At 44.6% G+C, this 21311-nt stretch overlaps 1 protein-coding gene across 2 annotated transcripts in view; it reads left to right on the top strand.

Annotated features, from left to right (window-relative positions):
- TNNI1 (troponin I1, slow skeletal type) overlaps positions 1 to 21311 on the top strand; it is a 50992-nt gene that overhangs the window by 22694 nt on the left and 6987 nt on the right. For both annotated transcript variants that reach the window (XM_075264361.1, XM_075264362.1), the window contains exons 4-7: positions 2468 to 2599; positions 3781 to 3870; positions 16289 to 16465; positions 16807 to 16918. In XM_075264361.1, the coding sequence (XP_075120462.1) occupies positions 2474 to 2599; positions 3781 to 3870; positions 16289 to 16465; positions 16807 to 16914 (501 nt within the window). In that variant the 5' untranslated portion in view covers positions 2468 to 2473 and the 3' untranslated portion in view covers positions 16915 to 16918. The remainder of the gene's footprint in view (positions 1 to 2467; positions 2600 to 3780; positions 3871 to 16288; positions 16466 to 16806; positions 16919 to 21311) is intronic.

The raw sequence follows: 21311 nt of genomic DNA on the forward strand, positions 1-21311 counted from the left end.
CATTTTTTGTCGATTCCCTATCCAATAGATTGATGACCTGTAGCTTTTTTTCTTTTTGTGACATATCTATCCTGGGGTCTGGTGTTCCCCCCTGTTCCTTAAGAGGTACTGGGTGATTTGTGGGCCCTGGGCTAAAAAACCCGATGTGGAGGGATTCGTGTCGCGGTTTTGTCCACGTGTCTTCCCCTACTGCTAGTATTTGGGTTCTTTCCCCTGAATTGGCCCCTTCCCCTCTGGTGTCCTCTCTGTTCACTATCAGACGCCTCAAACTCTGAGGATGATAAATCACTCGTTTGACCTGATCTCCCCAGATCTTGATATGCCCTGTTTTCTTTAAATTCAAGCAGATCCCTTTGGAACTGGTAGGGAGTATCACTAGAAAGAGGTTATGTGTAGTTGGAATAGATCGAATTAAAAGGAGACACAGACCGAGTAAATTTTATACAGTGATACACACAAGCAGTGTGAGTTATTGTATGGAATACATAATACACTGCGCAGCCATGCATATGCCACCTGAATGAACTATATCAATAGGTTATTGAAAGGATGGATCACTGGCTCCCTGTGGCACAAATAGTTAACTTTGCATGACCCCCAGGCAAGAAAAGAACTGTTTACATTTACCTGATCAACTACTGTTGATCTCCTCCAGCGACACATGGCTAGTGTTTACATTGAGACTCTGCCCCCTCGCCAAACCCCCGATGATGCGCTCAGTACTTGGCAACATTTGATTGGCTGAGCCCGGGAGGGGCGGCGGAGGGGCGGGGCTACAGACTCCATCTTGGAGCTATTTAAACCAGGCACTAGCAGCACACGGTGTTGGACTTACTGCAGTACTGGGACCTACCACTAAGGTCACAGGAAATGCGGTTTTAACCGCACATCTTTATCTATTGTGCTATTTATCTCCCAACCTATAATCTCTCCTGATGAGCTAATTCAGTTAGCGAAACGTGCGTTGAGAATTTGAACATCCATGAAACTATAGGGCTCTGTTTATGACCTGACCTAAGCACACCACTGAATCTGCAGGGGGGAGGGGTAACTGACCAGGGACTGGGGATCTCAAACAGTCTGACCCAGAGACACTGAATCATGAGCTGACTACCATACGACACAGAGGAGTCAGTGTAGCAGAATTTATTACCCTAGCCCTTATACCCCTTCAATATACACTGTGAATGGGTGCAATTTAATTAGGTCAAGGACCAAGGCCCTCTAAGACTAACAGGAAGGAAACTTTGGCTATCAGCAGGAAGAGTTAACCCAGTGAAAGTCTAATTAACCCTTCGTAATCCGTCTATGCATAAACCCATGAATACCTGAATTGGGAATAGAAAGGGTTTTAAAGGAGAAGGGGTGGGTGACTATATACCTGCATAGAATAATACAGGAGAAAGATCGGGTATCCTGTATCAAGTGAATCTTTGTCTGAATGTTAAGTTTTTATTCACCTTAGGGACAAGCAGCGCCGCACCTCCCATGAGGCAACCTGAAGCGACCGCTTCAGGCGGCGCTATGCCAGGGCCCCGGGGAGGGCGGCTGTCCTGGACTGGCTTAGCGTCACCGTCACCGAGCGGTGGACTGGGGAGGCCCTGTGGACGCAGCGCTGCTCCAGCAGCCTCCTGCTCTCTGCCTGCTAACGCCTCACCGCCACGTCCCCTTCGCTCCACCACGCCCCCCTTTCTGTCATCCTCCTCGGGTGGCAAAAAAGGTAGGTTCACCCCTGACCAGGGGTGAGCAGGAGGGGGGGGGGGGACACAGGAGAGCGGTTCGGTTTTGGAGGGGGGAAATGGGGCTGCCCGGGAGGAGGGTGCGCGCGGGAGGGTAGTTGGAGGGTGCGCGCAGGAGGTGGGTTAGGGGAGCCGACCCACGGGTGCAGGTGGTTCGTCGCCAACAACGACCCGTGGACGAAGTTGCGGGCAAATGCTAGTAAAATATAAACAATGTTTTTCTATAAAGTGCACGGTTATGTGCTTTATTTTATTCTCTTGTTTGCAAGGGATGTGGCTGAACTACCTGAAATAGTTGAACTTAATATAGCCCACATATATAGTTCATATTAAAAAAAAAAATCTATATTTTTATAATTTACATCTGTTAGATACAATTTGTCTTAGACGTCTCAACATTGTTTCCTGTCTGTACATAATAACACAGGGCTGTGAAAACTTCTGGTACGTAAATAAATGCTGGTCTATCCTTGGCATACCGTATTAGAAAAAAACCTATAACACACAGTACACTATTTTTCACTGAATGGTTATGAATGGAACAATTCTGTGCCATTTCATACAGTTTGAAAGACAGAACCCCCAGCAGTTATTCCTATAACATATCGATAATATATTGTATACAGCAAAAGTGTCCCACCTGCAATATGAACATAGCCTAAATCTGAATCTGCATTTTAACATACATCCTTTGATAGGTATAATTTATTTTGTGCTTTCCCCTATAGAGTTTAATGCTAGCAAAGGCAAAGGAGGCATGGGATCAAGAACATGTGAATACACAGGAAGAGAAGCAAAGATACCTAAGTGAGAGAGTAACGCACTGCAACACACATGGTTTGGGACTGGCAGCATTACAGGTATTTCTTAAATAATTTCTGTTAACACGGTACATTTTCATACTTACAACATTTGGAGAGATGGAAGCAGGAGAATGGTGCACTGTGTAGCAGTTTTTAGGTAAGGCCATGACCCTTCCCCATTTGGAATGTGACTTGCCCCTTTTTGTGACAAGAGAAGCAATGTGCAGAAAAGAACATGCCCTTTTTTCAGGATGTGGGCTGCACTTAAAGTGTCCAAGTCACCTATAAACTGAGAGAAAGCTTCTGCCAGGCTGAGATATCCACCCAATCTTTCAGGATCCTCTTGGTCATCTTGGAACAATTGAAAAGTATGCCCTCTTTACTCATCTGAATAAATGTAAAGTGGACCCACCACTAAACTAACATTGCAGCACCCTCACACTTGGAAGGAAGTTACAGCAGTTGGGTCCATAGGAAGCAAATATGTCATTGATTCGTGTTATGGCAAAATCTTTATTTCTTTACTTTAAAGGGGCCCTATCAACAAAATTATGCTAATAGAGCCCCACATATGCGTGAATAGCCTTTAAAAAGGCTATTCAGGCACCGTAAATGATATATTAAATCCCGGTCCCGTTTTTAAATAAAAGCATTAAAACATATATGTAAATCTTACCGAACGTGCACCATGGGCGGGGATGCACGATGTGACGTCAGCGTCAGGCACGCCTGCCTCTTCTGTCTTCTTGTAGTAACGCCTTCTGGTTCCGTGTCTTCTTCCGACTTCTCTTCAAACCCCGCACCTGCATAGTAGCGCTTCCCTTCGAAGCACTACTGCGCAGGCTCACTTGTGAACTTCCATTAAGTAAAATGAGTAAGCCTGCGCAGTAGCGCTTTGGAGGGAAGCGCTACTACGCAGGCGCGGGATTTGAGGAGAAGAAGCCGGAAGACACGGAACCAGAGGGCATTACTACAAGAAGACAGAAGAGGCCGGCGTGCCTGAAACTGATGTCGCATCGTTTATCCCCGCCCATGGTGCACGTTCGGTAAGTTTTGCATATATGTTTTATTGCTTTTATTTAAAAACGGGACCGGAATTTAATATAACATTTACGGTGCCTGAATAGCCTTTTTAAAGGCTATTCACGCATATGTGGGGCTCTATTAGCATAATTTTGCTGATAGAGCCCCTTTAATTTTTAGATAGACCAGTTTTAAATGGGATTTTCTTTTTACAGGCGTTGTGTCAAGAACTCCATGAAAAGGTTGGAATTGTTGACGAGGAAAGATATGACATTGAAGCAAAAGTACTTCACAATACAAGAGAGGTGATCCAGTTTGGCATTTTGTACCAAATAAGTATGAAATGTTTGTGTTACTCAAGCTCACATGCTAGTTATATTGCAGAAATGTCTTCAATTGTCCAGTACATCTAAAGGAGGCTTGGAGAAATTAATGAGCTTGCAAGAAAATTGAATTCAGTCCCAGAATATTCTGTTTGAATAAATCCTAAGAGCAACATAATTCGAGTGATATTTTGTAATCTATAAGACTTGATCATGCAATTACTGGTTCCTGAGCTCATTTTTTACATACGGTATTGAGTTCAACTAGATCTGTATTAAACTGTGTTCAATGAGCTCCACCTAATGGTATCCATAGGTAACTAGAATTGTACCATTTTACACTATGACTGTGTGAATGGGATCAGGGGTTCTATAACCCATAAACCAGAATTCCAATAATTATAAAGATACATTCTGAAATTAGTTCAGCTCAGAATTTTAATCCAAGAGAAATCTATCTATTATTATTATTATTATTATTATTATTATTGTTTATTTATATAGCACCATTAATTAATTCCATGGTGCTTTACAATTGGGGGTTTACATACAATACACAAAATATACAGGTAGATATAATACTAACAGTGACCAACTGGCACGGTGGGGTAGAGGGCCCTGCCCGCGAGGGTTTACAATCTATGGGGGAAGGGGGAGAGACAGAAGGAGAGGGAGAGACTGTACAGATGTCAGTGAGGTGATAGTGTTATTGGAGGTTGTAGGCCTTCCTGAATAGGTGAGTCTTCAAGGCCTTCTTGAAACCTGTGGTTGTAGGGATCAGTCTTATGTGTCTTGGTAGGCAGTTCCAGAGTATGGGAAATGCATGGGAGAAATCTAGGAGGCGGTTGTGTGAGGAGCGGATGAGAGAAGAGCGGAGTTGAAGGTCATTGGAGGATCTGAGGTTGCGTATGGGCAGGTAGCGGGATATTAGTTCAGAGATATATGGAGGGGACAGGTTGTGGATCGCTTTGTATGTTAGCGTTAGTAGCTTGAACTCAATTCGCTGGGCTATAGGTAGCCAGTGGAGGGACTGGCAGAGGAGAGCAGCCGATGAAGATCGGGTGAGAGTTGAATTAAATGAGCAGCATAGTTTAAGGTGGACTGGAGGGGGGCGAGGGTGTTTGCTGGGAGTCCATGGAGAAGGGTGTTGCAGTAGTCTAAGAGGGAGATTATGAGGGCATGGACGAGCATCTTGGTAGTTTCAGGGGTGAGTAAGGAGCGGATTCGATGAATGTTTATGAGCTGGAGGCGGAAGAAGGTGTTGAGGGTTTGAACGTGTGACTTGAAGGATAGGTCGGAGTCCAGGGTTACCCCAAGACATCGGGCCTGTGAGACAGGGGTAATTGTGGTTCTGTTAACTTTGATAGATGGGTCAGGTGGAGGCAGGGGTGAACCTACCCCTTTCGCCGCCCGTGGCGAACTACAGAAAGCCCCCCGCTGGGAGGAGGGGGCGGGGCGTAGGGGCGTGGTGGAGCATAGGGGGTGTGGCAGAGTGAAGGGGGCGTGGTGGAGCAAAGGGGGTGGGGCTTAGCGCCGTTCGCAGGCAGAGAGCAGGCACGGAGAAGACCTGCTCTCTGCCTGAGCGTGAGGGGAGGCTGCTGGAGCAGCGCTGCTTCAGTGGCCTCCCCAAACCACTGCTCGGTGCTAAGCCAGTCCAGGACAGCTTGTCCTGGACTGGCTTAGATATTCAAAAATGCCGCCCTCCCTGGGGTCCTGACATAGCACCGCCTGAAGCGCTCGCTTCAGGTCGCCTCATGGGAGGTGCGGCGCTGGGTGGAGGGGGCCACGTTGGGTGGGGTGAAAATGATGAACTCCGTTTTCTCCATGTTCAGTTTGAGAAAGCGGGAGGAGAGGAAGGAGGCTACGGCCGCTAAGCAATCTGGAACTCTGGCCAGCAGGGAGGTAATGTCTGGTCCAGAGATGTATATTTGGGTGTCATCGGCATAGCAATGGTATTGAAAACCATGAGATTCTATGAGCTGGCCTAGGCCAAGGGTGTAGATGGAGAACAGGAGGGGTCCTAGGACGGAGCCTTGGGGGACACCTACAGAGAGAGAACGAGGTGAGGAGGTGGTGTGCGAGTGGGAGACACTGAATGTGTGGTCAGTGAGGTATGAGGAGACCCAGGAAAGGGCCAAGTCTGAGATACCAAGGGATGAGAGAATGTCTAACAAGAGGGAGTGGTCAACTGTGTCAAAGGCAAAGGAAAGGTCAAGGAGGAGGAGGACAGAGTAATGGCACTTGGCTATCTATCTATCTATCTATCTATCTATCTTTATATTTTGCTATGATAGTTAAAGGGATCCAATCCTTGGAATCCATTTTTTTTTCTCTCTAACACATAAGAATAGCCTTAAGAAAGGCTATTCTTCTCCTACCATTAGATGACTTCGCTGCCGTTTGGTAGAAAATCTGGTTTTCTTCTGTATGCAAATGAGTTCTCCAGCAACGCCTTTACCTTTGTCTGGAATACCTTTCTCTGCATCTTCTTCTTTCCTGGGTTTCAAACGTCTAGGCATGCGCCGTCGGATCTGCCATCGGGCCTTGGGCAGAGCTGACTGCCGCTTACACCAGCTTGCTGTGTATTGTTGATTTCCTAACGCCGCCCCGTCCGCTACATCCCGCCCCCTCTGCTCCGCTCCGCCCCTCCTCCGTCTCAGGCGGCATAAAAGCTAGGTTCACCCCTGGCCGGGGCCTGCATGGAGACACCTGACCCGATTCCTGTCCAGCGCTGGGATTTCGGCTTGTTCTGGCGCTGGCATAGGCCGGAGGCCTCTGCTTGAGTTTGTGGAGGTTTCAGTTTCCCCCTAGCACCGGGAATGGCACTTCCAGGGTCAGGGGGTCCAGCGGCGAGCTTGAGGATATTTAGATGTCATTTTGGTTTTGGCTCATCGCTGGTTATTCGTGTACCTGCGGTATCAGCTACCCCAGCGACGAACCTCCTGTCTTCTGTTCCTTGCCTGTATCTACCTGCCTCCTGCTGCCTTACCCTGTCCCTGGATTCTCTGGATGTGTATGACCCGGCTTGCTTTACAGACCTCTGCTCCATGATCCTGATTTGGCACCTTCCTGAATGACCTTTGGCTTCCACCTGACCTCCCTTATTTTTTTATTTTTTTTTCTTATGGTAGAGTTGGAAGGGACCTCAAGGGCCATCGGGTCCAACCCCCTGCGAGTGCAGGTTTTCCTAAATCATCCCAGCTATATGTTTATCCAGATTCCGCTTGAAGATTTCCATTGATGGAGCACCCACCACCTCCCGTTGCAGCCTATTCCACTCTCTCACTACCCTCACTGTCAGAAAGTTTTTCCTAATGTCTAATCTGTATCTCTTTCCCTTTAGTTTCATCCCATTGCTTCTTGTATTTCCTTGTGCTAATGAGAATAGGGTAGATCCCTCTGCACTGTGACTACCTTTCAGATATTTGTAGACTGCTATTAAATCTTCCCTCAGCCTTCTCTTCTGCAAACTAAACAATCCCAGTTATTTTAGCCGCTCCTCATAGGACATGGTTTGCAGACCTTCCACCATTTTGGTTGCTCTTCTCTGGACTTGTTCCAATATATCGATGTCTTTCTTGAATTGAGGCGCCCAGAACTGTACACAGTATTCCAGGTGTGGTCTGACCAGGGAAGAGTACAGCGGAATAATGACCTCTCTTGATCTAGATTCAATGCTTGTCTTAATACATCCCAGAATTTTATTAGCCTTTTTTGCAGCAGCACCGCACTGTTGGCTGATGTTGAATTTGTGATCTACTATTATGCCCAAGTCCTTTTCCCCTATGCTATCACTTAGTTCTATTCCTCCCATACTATATATGTTTTTTACATTTCTGTTACCCAGATGTAGAACTTTGCATTTGTCCCTGTTAAATACCATTTTGTTCGCCTCAGCTCATTGTTCCAGTGTGTCTAAGTCCTTTTGAATACACTCTCTCTCCTCTCTAGTGTTGGCTATTCCTCCTATCTTCGTATCATCTGCAAATTTTATGAGTTCCCCAATAATTCCATCGTCCAGATCATTTATAAAGATATTAAAAAGTACTGGGCCCAGAACAGAGCCCTGCGGCACCCCGCTTTTGATTTTCTTCCAGTTCGATGTGTAGCCATTTAGTATTACTCGTTGTGCCCGATCATTAAGCCAGTTGTGAATCCACCTAACTGATTTTTTGTCAACGCCATACTTAATCATTTTTTCAATAAGAAGGTTATGTGATACTTTATCAAATGCCTTACTGAAGTCAAGATATACTATGTCCACAGCATTCCCTTGGTCCAACCATTCAGTGATTTTGTTGTAGAAGGAAATCAGGTTAGTCTGACAAGATTTATTGGTCCTAAAGCCGTGCTGGCTCTGGTTAATTAATGCCTTCCCATCCAGGTACCGAAGTAAATGTTCCTTGACAATTTGCTCAAAGATTTTTCCTGCTATCGAGGTCAGACTTACCGGCCTGTAATTTCCTGGATCGTCCCTTTTCCCCTTTTTGTAGATGGGGACAACATTTGCCCTTTTCCAATCTAAAGGGACCACTCCTGTTTCCCATGACTTACCGAAGATTATAGCAAGGGGTTCTGTTATTTCCTCTGCTATCTCTTTCAGGACTCTAGGGTGTAAATCATCTGGTCCTGGGGACTTGGTTTCCTGTAACTTGGCTAAGTGCTCTATTACCAGACCTTCGCTTATAGTCAGCTTGGAGTCCTCCTTCCCCTCATCTCCATCACCATTAATGTCGATATTTCCATTAGTTTCTTGGGAGAAGACGGATACAAAATATGAATTTAGTAGCTCCACCTGCTGTTCCACCATGTTAACTGTTTCTCCTTTGTCATTCTTCAGGACTCCAATGGTCTCCTTCACTTTTCTTTTGCTTTTAACATATCCCCAAAATCCTTTTACCTTACTCTTTGCCTCTTTTGCAAGCTTCAATTCGTGTTCAGCCTTAGCTCCTTTGATGCTTGTCTTGCAGAGTCTGCAGACTGCTGTGTACTCTTCCTTAGGTATAGTTCCCATCTTCCACTTTTTGTATGTTTCCTTTTTCCTTTTTAGCAGGTTATGTAATTTTTTGGTCATCCATCCTGATATTTTTAGGTGCTTCCCATTTTTCTTCCTTCTAGGTAATGTTAGTTCCTGTGCTTTATTGATTTCCCTACGGAAGATTTCCCACACTTCATGTGCATTTTTGTGCTTAAGAATTTTGCACCATGGAATTCTGCTAACCCTTGCCTTCAGGCTCTTGAAGTCTGCCCTGCTAAAGTCGAGCCTTGAAGTCTGTGTCTTCTCAGGTCTTCTTCTTCTTGCAACCCCAAACTCAAGTATAGCTTTTGGAACCTGTTTTGGTTACTCCGTTAATCTCCAGTGTATGACCTGCCTTCCCTGACTACGTTTCTGCCTCTGCCTTCTGCTAACACATGACCTCCAGTTATCGACTCAGCTTGCCTGACCACAAATTTGCTCCTGTATTCCCTGGATTACCCTCCTGCTCATCTGCTACTCCAGTTCAATTCGCTTCCTTGGGTTCCAATCTAAAGTTAGTGTCTGGGAACTTCTGGGTCCTCCTACTTGGGGTTCGCTGGGTGTACATCGCCCTCTGGGCAGTTGTGGATCCGGGCCTCTGACTTTTACCAAGTCCAATTCCACCATCAGAAGCTCTGGTAAAGAACTCCTGGGCCTGGTTCCGCTCTGGTTAAGAGAGCGTAGCACACCCAGGACTGTTTTTGCCTCAGCACTTGCCTCAGCGCTAGTTGCCCAGTTTTATAAAAACAATGTTTTATGAAAACAATGGCTAATGAGCCCCTAATTTATTTCCCCACTATTGAATGCCTTTAAAAAGGTGTAATGAGCTGAGTGCAGATATTAGTGAAAGATAATTCACTGTTTTTGCTGTAAAAGACTTGTTGTGTTCCACCTTGAACACACAGATATGAGCAATGAGCACCAGTATAGTGGCAGTAAGCGCTGCAATGTGTGTTATGGTCTGCAGGTTAAAAAAAAAACATAAATAATTTATAACCTGCGGAGCCCAACTGGGCTCTGAGTCACAGAGATACCCTGGTGTGAACAAGGCCCAAAAATTAGCGTCACTCCCGGGCTACTCCACCATCTAAGTGCAGATGTCACAAGCTCGCACAAAGTCCTGCACATCCTTAGAAAGAGAAGGCCAATAATAGTGTTGGGAGATCAACTCCCTGGTGCGGCGGAGATGAAAATGTCCCCCAATGCGAGAAGCATGCCCCCACGACAGTACTTCCTGTCGCTGCAAGAGAGGAACCTGTGTCTTCCTAGGTGGCACTCGAGTTAGATTCACTGGGTTGACCACCACTTGCTTTTTGGAGGGAATGATAAGCCTGGCCTCAGATTCCTCCTCATCAGGTTTCAGAAAGGAGCAGGACAAAGCGTGAGGTTTCTGTAATCGGTAAATGTGTGTACAGGATAATATAGGTAATAAACCTACCCTGCCTTCTCTCTGGGAGCTCCAGCTGAAGTTACAGCCGGCTCCCAGTATCAGCAATTGCATAATCTTGTGCAGCTGCTGTGTTCTGGCAGGACATATCGACATGTCCTGTCAGAACAAAGCAACCACTATCCGGACGTTAATTGGCAGTCCAGAATTGGTTAAGGCTTACAGTCTAACAGGAATTTTCAAGAGAGTTAAGGAAACAAATTTTTTAAAGGGACAAATTCAGTTCCAAAGGGGCTTTGAAAGATCTTTGTTTTAGAAACCCCCATAAATCAGCTCATCTTATCTTTAAAATGAACCCAAGACCTTATTAATTGCATAGTGGATCCGGAGATAGTAATTAAATAACAAACCTAATACTCACCTCTCCTCTCCCCTGCTGTTTGGCTGTGTGTAATCACTGGCAAGCTAAGCAGGATAAAAGGTGGTTAGAGGCAAAGGCATGGACAGGTGTGATGTCTAGGGGGGAAAGCAGTGTAGATGTGGAGGCAAGCGCATTGCTTCAGCATGGATGGTGTGAAGGGGAGTGGAAAATGGAGGAAATGGAGATTGACCCTTACAGTTGGGGGCAGCGAAGTCATGCCAAGTAACACACTGGCACACATGGCTGACTTCATGTTGGGTTGCTTTTTAAGAGACAAAGACATAGTTCACATCATGGAGAGCAAAAAATACCGGATTGAACAAAAGTTGGATTGAGCTTATATAGCCTGACTGAATTGCTGTGTATCCCACTTAGCTTTTTGGGGGTACATCATGAAAAACTGGATTGAGCTTATATAGTGTGACTGAATTACTGTGTATCTCACTTAGCTTTTGGGGGGTACAGCATTAACAACTGGATTGAGCTTATATAGCGTGACTGAATTGCTGTGTATCACAGTTACCTTCTGGGGGGTAGACCCTTAAAAATTGGATTGACCTTATATAGCCTGTCTGAATTGCTGTGTCACCCAATTAGCTTTGGGGGGTACAGCATTAAAAACAGGTTTGACCATACATGGCCTGACTGAATTGCTGTGTCTCCCTATTAGCTTTGGTGGTGGTGGTGGGGGGGTACAGCATTAAAAACAGGTTTGATCACACATCGCCTGACTGAATGGCTGTGTCTCCCACTTAGCTTTGGAGGGTACAGCATGGGAAAGCTGGATTTCGCGTATATGGACTGACTGAATGGCTGTGTCTCCCACTTAGCTTTGGGGGGTACAGCATTAAAAACAGGTTTGACCATACATGACCTGACTGAATGGCTGTGTCTCCCACTTAGCTTTGGGGGGTACAGCATTAAAAACAGGTTTGACCATACATGGCCTGACTGAATGGCTGTGTCTCCCACTTAGCTTTGGGGGGTAGACGCTTAAAAATTGGATTGCGCTTATATAGCCTGATTGAATTGCTGTGTATCCTAGGTAGGTTTTGTGGTTACACACCGTGAAAAACTGGATTGAGTGTATATAGCCTGACTGAATTTCTGTGTATCCCACTTAGGTTTTGGGGGTACACACCATGGATATCTGGATTGAGCGTACAAATACTGACTGAATTTCTGTGTATCTCACTTAGGTTTTGGGGGTACACACCGTGGATATCTGGATTGAGCGTACATAGCCGGATCTAATGGCTCTTATGCCTGTTTTGGGGGGACACCGCCTGCAAAGCTGGGTTGAGAGTATATAGCTGGATTGAATTGCTCTGTATCCCTGTTTTGGGGGGACACCACCTACAAAACTGGGTTGAGCATATATAACTGGACTGAATTGCTCTGTATCCCTGTTAGGTGTTTGGGGGGACACCGCCTGCAAAGCTGGGTTGAGCGTATATTGCTGGACTGAATTGCTCTGTATCCCTGTTAGGTGTTTGGGGGGACACAGCCTGCAAAGCTGGGTTGAGCGTATATAGCTGGACTGAATTGCTCTGTATCCCTGTTTTGGGGGGACACCGCCTGCAAATCTGGGTTAAGTGTATATAGCTGGACTGAATTGCTCTGTATCCGTGTTAGGTATTTGGGGGACACCGCGTGCAAAGCTGGGTTGAGCGTATATAACTGGACTGAATTGCTCTGTATCCCTGTTTCGGGGGGAAACCGCGTGCAAAGCTGGGTTGAGCATATATAGCTGGACTGAATTGCTCTGTATCCCTGTTTTGGGGGGACATCGCCTGCAAAGCTGGGTTGAGTGTATATAACTGGATTGAATTGCTCTTTGAGACATAAGGACACCCCGTGGAAAGCTCGACTCCTCTCCCTTCAGTATAGCTCTGAGAGCTGTTGTTTTTCTTCCGTTTTTCCCTGCCTAGCTGAAGCTAATCCCTTTCTAGCCCTCAGCAGCACGTCTGTCCCTATGTCTCAAAGCCGGAAAATGAAACGAAGATGGCACTGATTATTCTTATATATCAGAGGTCACATGTTTTCGGCAACCAATGGGTTTTTTCCAATTTTTTTCAATGCCTCCGTTGTTGTAGTTCCTGTCCCACCTCCCCTACACAGTTATTGGTGCAAAAAACACGCCAGGGAAGGTGGGAGGGGATACAAATTTTTACTGCATTTGCCGCGTGGTATTCGATTGGAATCGAATACCTTGAACGGCCTGATATTCAATCGACTACCTATTCGATCGAACGGCGTTCGCTCATCTCTAGTCAGGACCTACAATCCAAGACTGCCCTGCCAAATCTGGGACGGTTGAGAGGTATGAAACAGGAGTGAGAAGGTGAAAGACACCTCCTCACCTGGATAACACTATAAGGAAGGAATAAGCTTCCCTCTGCCTGTCCTACTGACATAGGACAGAAAAAAACTCATTGGAGGCTTGGTACTTCCTGCCTTATATTGAGGAAGGGGAGGGGTTAATGTTTAATCATTTGTTCATTAAAAATTACATTCTGTCCTACCAGTACACAGGGGCAGAAATATCCAGTATTGTGCTGCAGATGCGATGAAAGGGAGCCTAAGGGTTGGTTCATATTTGCGTTTGGTATTCCGTTCGGGGGAATCCGCATGGGGACCCCCCTGAATGGAATACCAAACGCATTGGAAAGCGGTGTGCAGTGAAAGCACATGGATCGCCGTAGCCTATAATGGGGTTTGTGTGCTCACCGCAAGATCACAATCTACTTTCCTCTACGCATGTTTAGTGCAGAGATCACGCAGCAAGCACACGGACCCCTTTTATAGTCTATGGCAGTCTGTTCAGTCCCCATACGAACTCCCCGAACGGATTACGAAACGCAGATGTGAACAAGGGGTAAAATCTCTCAGTTCAAGGATTGTGTCCATCTCAGTTTGCTACATATATTAGATAATTAGAGTGTTGACAAACAGGTGATATCACACAATCTTTCTACACTACTTGACCACATTTTTCATGTGGTTAAAAAAAACTTTGCCTTCAATTTGGCTTTTATGTCTCTCCCATATTCCACGGTTGGAACTAAGTGTTTGAAAATGTGTCCATTTGCAGAAGTGTGACATCACTATCAACCCTGTACTTTTACACTTCCGATGCTGCAGCTTGACATATTCAAGTTAGGTCAGGGCCACAACACACCGTTTTATAGTCATCGCAAGGTGGCTAGTGAATCCCATCCACACATTGCGGTTTTGGAAATCGCAGCATGTCAATTATACCTACAGAAACGCTGGCGTTATAATGGAAGCAGGAAGTCTGCAGATTTTCAATGTAAAGCGCTGCAGGCAAAAACACAATGCATTTTCACCGCAGTTTTTCGAACAACACTTTTTTCACCATTAGACATTCATGGATTATCTTCTTAGCATTGTAATGCATTGCATTAGTGATCAGACCCCCTGGGGTTCAACACACCTAGGAGGTCTAATAAATGCAAAAAAAAAATTAAAAAAAAAGTTAAAAAAAATATAAAAAAATATAAAAAGTATTAAAAGTTCAAATCACCCCCCTTTCCCTAGAACAAATATAAAAGTAGTTAAAAACTGTGAAACACATACATATTAGGTATCCCCGCGTCCGAAATCGCCCGCTCTACAAATCTATAAAAATATTTTTCCTGTTCGGTAAACGCCGTAGCAGGAAAAATAGTCAAAAGTGCCAAACCGCCGTTTTTTCACTGTTTTAATTCTGATAAAAATTTGAATAAAAAGTGATCAAAGCAATAACATTTCCCGAAAATGGTAGAACTAAAAAGTACACCCGGCCCCGCAAAAAAAGACGCCCTATACATCCCCGTACACGCACGTATAAAAAAGTTACGGCCGTCGGAATATGGCGACTTTTAGAAAAAAAATTTTTTAACACCGTTTTGGAATTTTTTTTAGGGGTCAAAATGTAAATAAAACCATATAAATTTGGTATCCCTGGAACCGTACCGAAACACAGAATATAGGGGACATGTCATTTTGGCTGCACAGTGAACGCCGTAAAACCAAAGCCCGTAAGAAAGTCGCAGAAATGCATTTTTTCTTCAAATCCACCCCATTCTGAATTTTTTTCCTGCTTCCCAGTACATTATATAGAATAATTAATGGTGGCATCATGAAGAAAAAATTGTCCCGCAAAAATTAAGACCTCACATGACTCTGGGAGCGGAGAAATAAAAAAGTTATGGGGTTTAGAAGGAGGGGAGTCAAAAACGAAAAACGAAAATCAAAAAATGCCATCGGCGGGAAGGGGTTAAAGATAGAATATCAATTAATAGCCACAGAAATCCCATTTAAGGCTAAAGCTCCACTGGGGGGAACCGTAGAAAGGCTATGCTGAAAATCCTAAGGAATTATGGTCCTCTGCTATTTAAGCTGGGGCCGGAAGCGCTGCGATTTGCCCGCAGTGGAAACGCTGCGGGAAAAATCGCGGCATTTTACAGTACTTGCAAAGTGGATGGAATTCCTGCAAATCCCATGCCCACTTTGTGGAAATAATCGCAGCGCGGACACGCTGCAATTTCCAAAACCGTTGCAGTTTTGAAAATCACAGCATGTCAATTATATCTACGGAAACGCCAGAGACATTCTCGTAGATATAATGGTAAGAGAAAGTCCACGGAGGAAAACTCCGTGAGCATTCTAGTGTGGCGGTTCCGGACCGTGGGACCTTAGCCTCAACCAAGCAAAGCAGTGAGTTTTTGTCTGCGGATTTTGATGCTTTTCTGCTGAGTTTCCGTAACACATTTATCATTCTCCGTTTTTACTGCGGTTTTCACACTTTCCATAGAAATCTATGGAGGGAAAATCTCAGTGTTTCCGCAATTATAATTGACGATGTAACGTGGCGCTCATTCTGACACGTAAACATGTGTCAGAGTGAACGCTTCAAAAAAGAATCCCATTGACTTCAATGGGTGACGTCTTACGCGCGCTACACATTGAAATCAATGTGTTAAAAATCCTCCCGCTGCGTTACATCGTGGGAACGGGCCCTAAAATGCAGAGCTACGTTTTTGAAACGAAGGGCCTTGGCCTTAGACTAAGGCCCCATGTTGTAGAAATGCAGCATTTTTTCTGGTGCAGAAACACGGCAAAAAAGACCGCTGCTTTTTAAAGTACCATCAAAGTGAATGAGATTCCAGCTAATTCCATCTACACATTGTGTAAAAAAATAAATAAATGGGAAAATATGGGGGGAAAAAAAACACTGTGGAGGAAAAAAGCACTGTGAAAAAGCTGTGTTTTTGAAAAACGCAGCATGTCAATTTTAATTGCAAAAATGCTTTGTGTTTTCCCTATAGCCAAAGAAAAACTGAAAAGAAAAACACAGCAAAACACGCTATGGAAAAAAAATGTAATGCTTTTAGCTGCGTTTCCGTAATGTGGGGGGCTCAGCTTAAATTATCCAATTTATTATCCAATTATTATTTCCAATATAAAACAATTTAAAGTACTAATTTTTATACCAAAGTACATTATTGGTGACACAGATATGTGTTGAAGTTTTGTGTTGCATTAACATTAATATAATTTTTCATGGTAGATTCAAGATTTGAAGATGAAAGTGTTAGATTTGCGTGGGAAGTTTAAAAGACCAGCCTTACGCAGAGTGAGAGTATCAGCTGATGCTATGCTTCGCGCACTACTTGGCTCAAAACACAAGGTGTCAATGGATCTACGTGCTAACTTAAAATCTGTGAAGAAGGAGGACACAGAGAAGGTAGTAATATTTTAAATAACTTAAATAATTTTTTTCTTTTATTATGTACAAATTAGCAAAATACATATAATACATGTAATATAAATATTGTGGTAATAATATTCACGGAACAAAAAAATGAAGGGAACACTAAATTGATTTCAATGGGTAGCACGCGCATGCCAGCACCCATTCAAGTCAATGGGATCTGGGTTTTTCGCGCTCACTCTGAACGAGTTTTACGTTCAGAATGAACGGAGCGTAACTCCGTAGCTCATCATATACTTAGTGTGAATGCACCCTAACACGTTAAAATATCTTGTTTTGAAAAATTAGGTGTTAATTGTGTTCCCATTAATTAGGAGCGTCCAGTGGAAGTCAGTGATTGGCGAAAGAATGTGGAAGCAATGTCTGGCATGGAGGGCAGAAAAAAGATGTTTGATGCAGCAAAGTCTCCTACTGCACAATAACAAGGTGAACTCCTGTAGTCAACTGCGCTTGGTAATGCATTTCATAATTTGGTTTTATTTAAAGTTTATTTTAAAAGGTTTTCATTTAAAACATCTACCATTTTCAGCAAAATATATGTCTTAGATCAGTAAGGGCTCGTGCACACAGAGTTAACGAGAGCGTATTTTAGCATAATACACATGTATAGAATACACGTGTAAAAATAACACTCCCATTGACTTCAATGAAATCTTTTACACATGTAACAAACGCATCAAAAAACGTGTGCTCTCCTACATTTCCTACACACTCAGCTGGGCTATTCCTTAGTACTACTAACACACTCAGCTCGGCTATTCCTTAGTGTAATAGCCCAGCTGAGCGTGTTAGTAGTACTAAGGAATAGCCCAGCTGAGCGTGTTAGTACTACATACTGGACCACGCGTAAATTAAAAATCTTGTGGGAGATATAGCATGATTCCAGCACTCTGCCTGTCACCTTCTCACACCACTTGGAGACTTAAACTAAGGAGCTTCAAACTGTGTGGAAGCATTATATAGAACACAGCACAAATAAGATAAGATAATCCTTTAATAGTCCCACAATGGAGGAATTTCAGTGATACAGTTTCATGGATGGTACAGTAGTATATAACAAGAGAGGAAACACATACAAGCTCATGGCAGAGGGAGAAATACTAGGAATCATAGCAACTAAAAAAAAATAAACAAAGACACAGGATCATTTAGTTCTCTGTTCGAAGTGATGTTGATAATACAGCTGCAGTTGGACTGCGGTTGGAGGACACGAGGAGTGGGGCATAGCATGTAGATATAACAGGCAGAAACATTTTTTGCAGAGGTGGAGGACATATGCAGCTATCATGATAACATCTGATAGTTCCTTTGGTAGGTAGTGAGATCTCATGCTCACAGTTGATAGTTCGATATCTTGCATCAGTACTATTGTTCCTTAACCACAAAAAAAGTCCCAAAAGAGTACCCCATCCTTCATCGCAAGCCCTCCTCCTTTCTTCTTACCACTGTGCTCTACTGCCCAAAGAAGTCTGAAGCCATCCGGGGAGACAGGGTGTTGCTCTCTTGCCAAGCTTCCATAAACTTGTGTGCCCCCCCACCAGGGCCGCACCTCCCATGAGGCGACCTGAAGCGAGCGCTTCAGGCGGCACTATGCCAGGGCCTCAGGGAGGGCGGCATTTTTGCTAACCTAAGCCAGTCCAGGACAAGCTGTCCTGGACTGGCTTATCACCGAGCGGTGGTTTGGGGAGGCCGCTGGAGCAGCACTGCTCCGGCAGCCTCCCCTCACGCTCAGGCAGAGAGCAGGCAGTCTCCGGGCCTACTCTCTGCCGGCGAATGGGGCTAAGCCCCGCCCCTTCACTCGGTCACGCCCCCGATCCACCGGCCACGCCCCAACCCACCCGGCCACGCCCCCGATCCACCCGGCCACGCCCCCGATCCGCCCCCTCCTCCGGCGGGGGGGGGGGGCGGCTTTCTGCAGTTAGCTCGGGCGGCAAAAGGGGAAGGTTCACCCCTGCCCCCCACACACATGTTTATGGAAGTTTGACAAGAGAGCCAAGCTGGGAATCTGGGAATCATGTGTCCACAGTAAAAGAAAGAAATACCAGTCATCTGTAGGCATCTTCACATATCAGCAATAGACGCCAAAAGTCATCTCCTTGAAAGAAGAGGTCCGCACTTCCATGTAGGATTCTCCTCCATGCTTTGTCTGCCTCATGTTCACCATGCTGTACTTAGCTCATGGGGGATGGTAACAGGCACATGTCCACACAGGAAATTCCAGCTGAACAGGTCTTGTCCATGCTTAAACAATAGAAACAGAAGAAAAAAATACTCCATAGGGTCTTCCATTTGATTTATAGTTGCTAGTTCATAGTGCTAGTTTGCTTGGGTAGAGGATTCTTGAAGATACAGACAAAAAGAGTAAAGAAAAAGGAAAGATAAAGGTTGCTCTCAGCTTGGAGCTCTGTAACCAGGCTGTCATTCATACGGCGTCATCTTGGAATGCTCCATTAGTAGCCTCTTTATGTTGTAACCAACTATTGATGCTCCTCACAGCATGCTGTTTAGTGCCCCCTGCCCCATGAAGTAGAATTCTCCATTTGTTCCCCCTGCACAGTATGATGATCCTGATTGAGCACAGTTTAAATGCCCTATTAGTGGCCTTTACATGTTGTAGAATTCCCCAGGCTTCTGTCAGGGTTTGGATAGTGGTCTCCCAGTTGACTATCCCTGGTGTATTCTTGAAAGAAACAACACCCACAGGAACTCATACAATACCATTGGCTTGATAAAGACAGACTTTGCTCCTAGATAAAGTCAATAATAAAAAGTAAAGTAGTAGCTCACCAAATGCCCATTTTGTAGTCCATTCTTCAGGGTGCACGGCTGGAAAAACCCGGACTCCAAAGGTAAGCGGTAACACAGTAGTAGTACAATATGTATTCCAGTCCGCACTCCTGAGATGTTTCTTTAAAATTTAACTTTAATCTTCCATGTAAAAAATGGGAAAATACAGTACAAAAACACAAAACAGACGTGACAGTGAAAACTCACAAGTATCGTTAAAACCCCATAATAAAAGTCTGGCTGACGCATTTCTGGGTATGCTTTACCCCTTAGTCATAGCCTCATACTGAACTGACATTTTAAATACCTTATAGAGTCTGAATTCCCACCTGAACCACATCATTAGGTTAATCACCTACTTCCCTTCACTGAAGCACAAGCCGCACATGACATAATAGTAAAAGAGCTCATAATAAACAATCCTAGATAGAAACCATACCTAATCCCACTTATGAACATATATATTTTAATTAATATCCATTACCTTTATAAAACTCCCTTTTTGTAGGACGTCCTTTCCTCTTATACTACCATAAACATTCGTAATGTCCTATTACTTCCTCCTTTTTTTTCTCTGAACGGACAGTCACATGATGTGAAAGATCCAATGATAAGCCACCTCCATTCATAGGCTACTCTAGTCACGTGGTACAAATCAGCCAATGGATCTCCCTTGCATCCGTACAATGTAATTCCATTTCAATGCCGCCCGAACTAGACGAAACAGAGCACCTGATTGACATACCTCTCGTCTATTCATATGAAACACCTCCTCCTTCCTACAAATATCTCTTCACTCTATAGGGACAACTATATGTTATAAATCATACATATAAGGGCTCGTTCACATCTGCGGCCCGGCACTCCGTACTTAGGTTTCCGTTTCCTGCCTAAAACACAGGCAGGATACGGAAACCTGCAGGAGTCTCTCTCACCCATTCATTTGAATGGGTGAGAGAGATGTCCGGCCGTGCGCGGCAGTGAGCGTTTTAGGCTCTCCGCCGCGAAACCGGGTTTTATAATCCAGACACAGAGTCGGACATGCAGTACTCTGTGTCCGGATAAAAAAATCCGGTTTCGCGGCGGAGAGCCTAAAACGCTCACCGCCGCGCACAGCCGGACCCGGTCTATGGTTTCCGTCTTCTGGCATGCAGAAGACGGAAACCATAGAACGGAGACCCCAAACGCAGGTGTGAACCCAGCGTAAGATACTTAATATATGAACATTAAGTCTGATCTTAAATTGAGTCCATACGGACTCCGGCTATTAAATTTGAAAATATAGAAAGCCTCTTTTTCCAACAGAACTTTCCTATTATTGCCACTTTGCTCCTTCCTGCTCAGAGATGGATATCTATCAGTTACTGCTGGCTAGATTCAGTGTGGAAAAATATTGGGCTCATCCCAATAACCCAATCCTCAGTAATGGTATGCATCTGAAATTCTGTAAGCACTCAGCCAATGGTAATCTATGTAGAACCTCAATCAGCCATCCTTCTTCATCAATATTCTCAGAGAAGCTAATGGTACAGAACAGGAAAAATAAGCTGGCAGTGTTGTCAAAATTGGTGCTTTCTTCCCCATCAGTATCTTGTGATCCAGGGTATGTCTTTCCCCCAAATCTATATTATGGCAAAAGAAGGTGCCAGCATATGCTCCTAAGACCTGGGTAAACAGCTTCCGTACAAGCAGGGTATGATCCATAGAAGTTTCCTCTAATAGCTGCTTGCTCAAGGCTGCCACCTCTTCTGCCTGCACCTGACAGAGGGCATGGTTCACTCCAGCGCCTGATCTCCGTTTTGCAGGTTTCTGTTTTCTGTCGGCGGAAGATGGTAACCCAGCATTCAGTGTCTGCTAGTGAGCAAATGAATGGCTTTGAAAACTGCCTGCCGTTTCTGTCTCCTGTCCAGTTTCTCGGACAGGAAACGGAAACATGTAAAACGGAGATATCGTGCAGGTGTGATCCTGCCCTCACAACTTCAGTGTATACTGCAGGGCCAGTTGCAGAAGCTTCTCATTCAGAACTTACTTA

This window comes from Leptodactylus fuscus, chromosome 2 (assembly GCF_031893055.1).
Source record: "Leptodactylus fuscus isolate aLepFus1 chromosome 2, aLepFus1.hap2, whole genome shotgun sequence".
NCBI lineage: Eukaryota > Metazoa > Chordata > Amphibia > Anura > Leptodactylidae > Leptodactylus > Leptodactylus fuscus.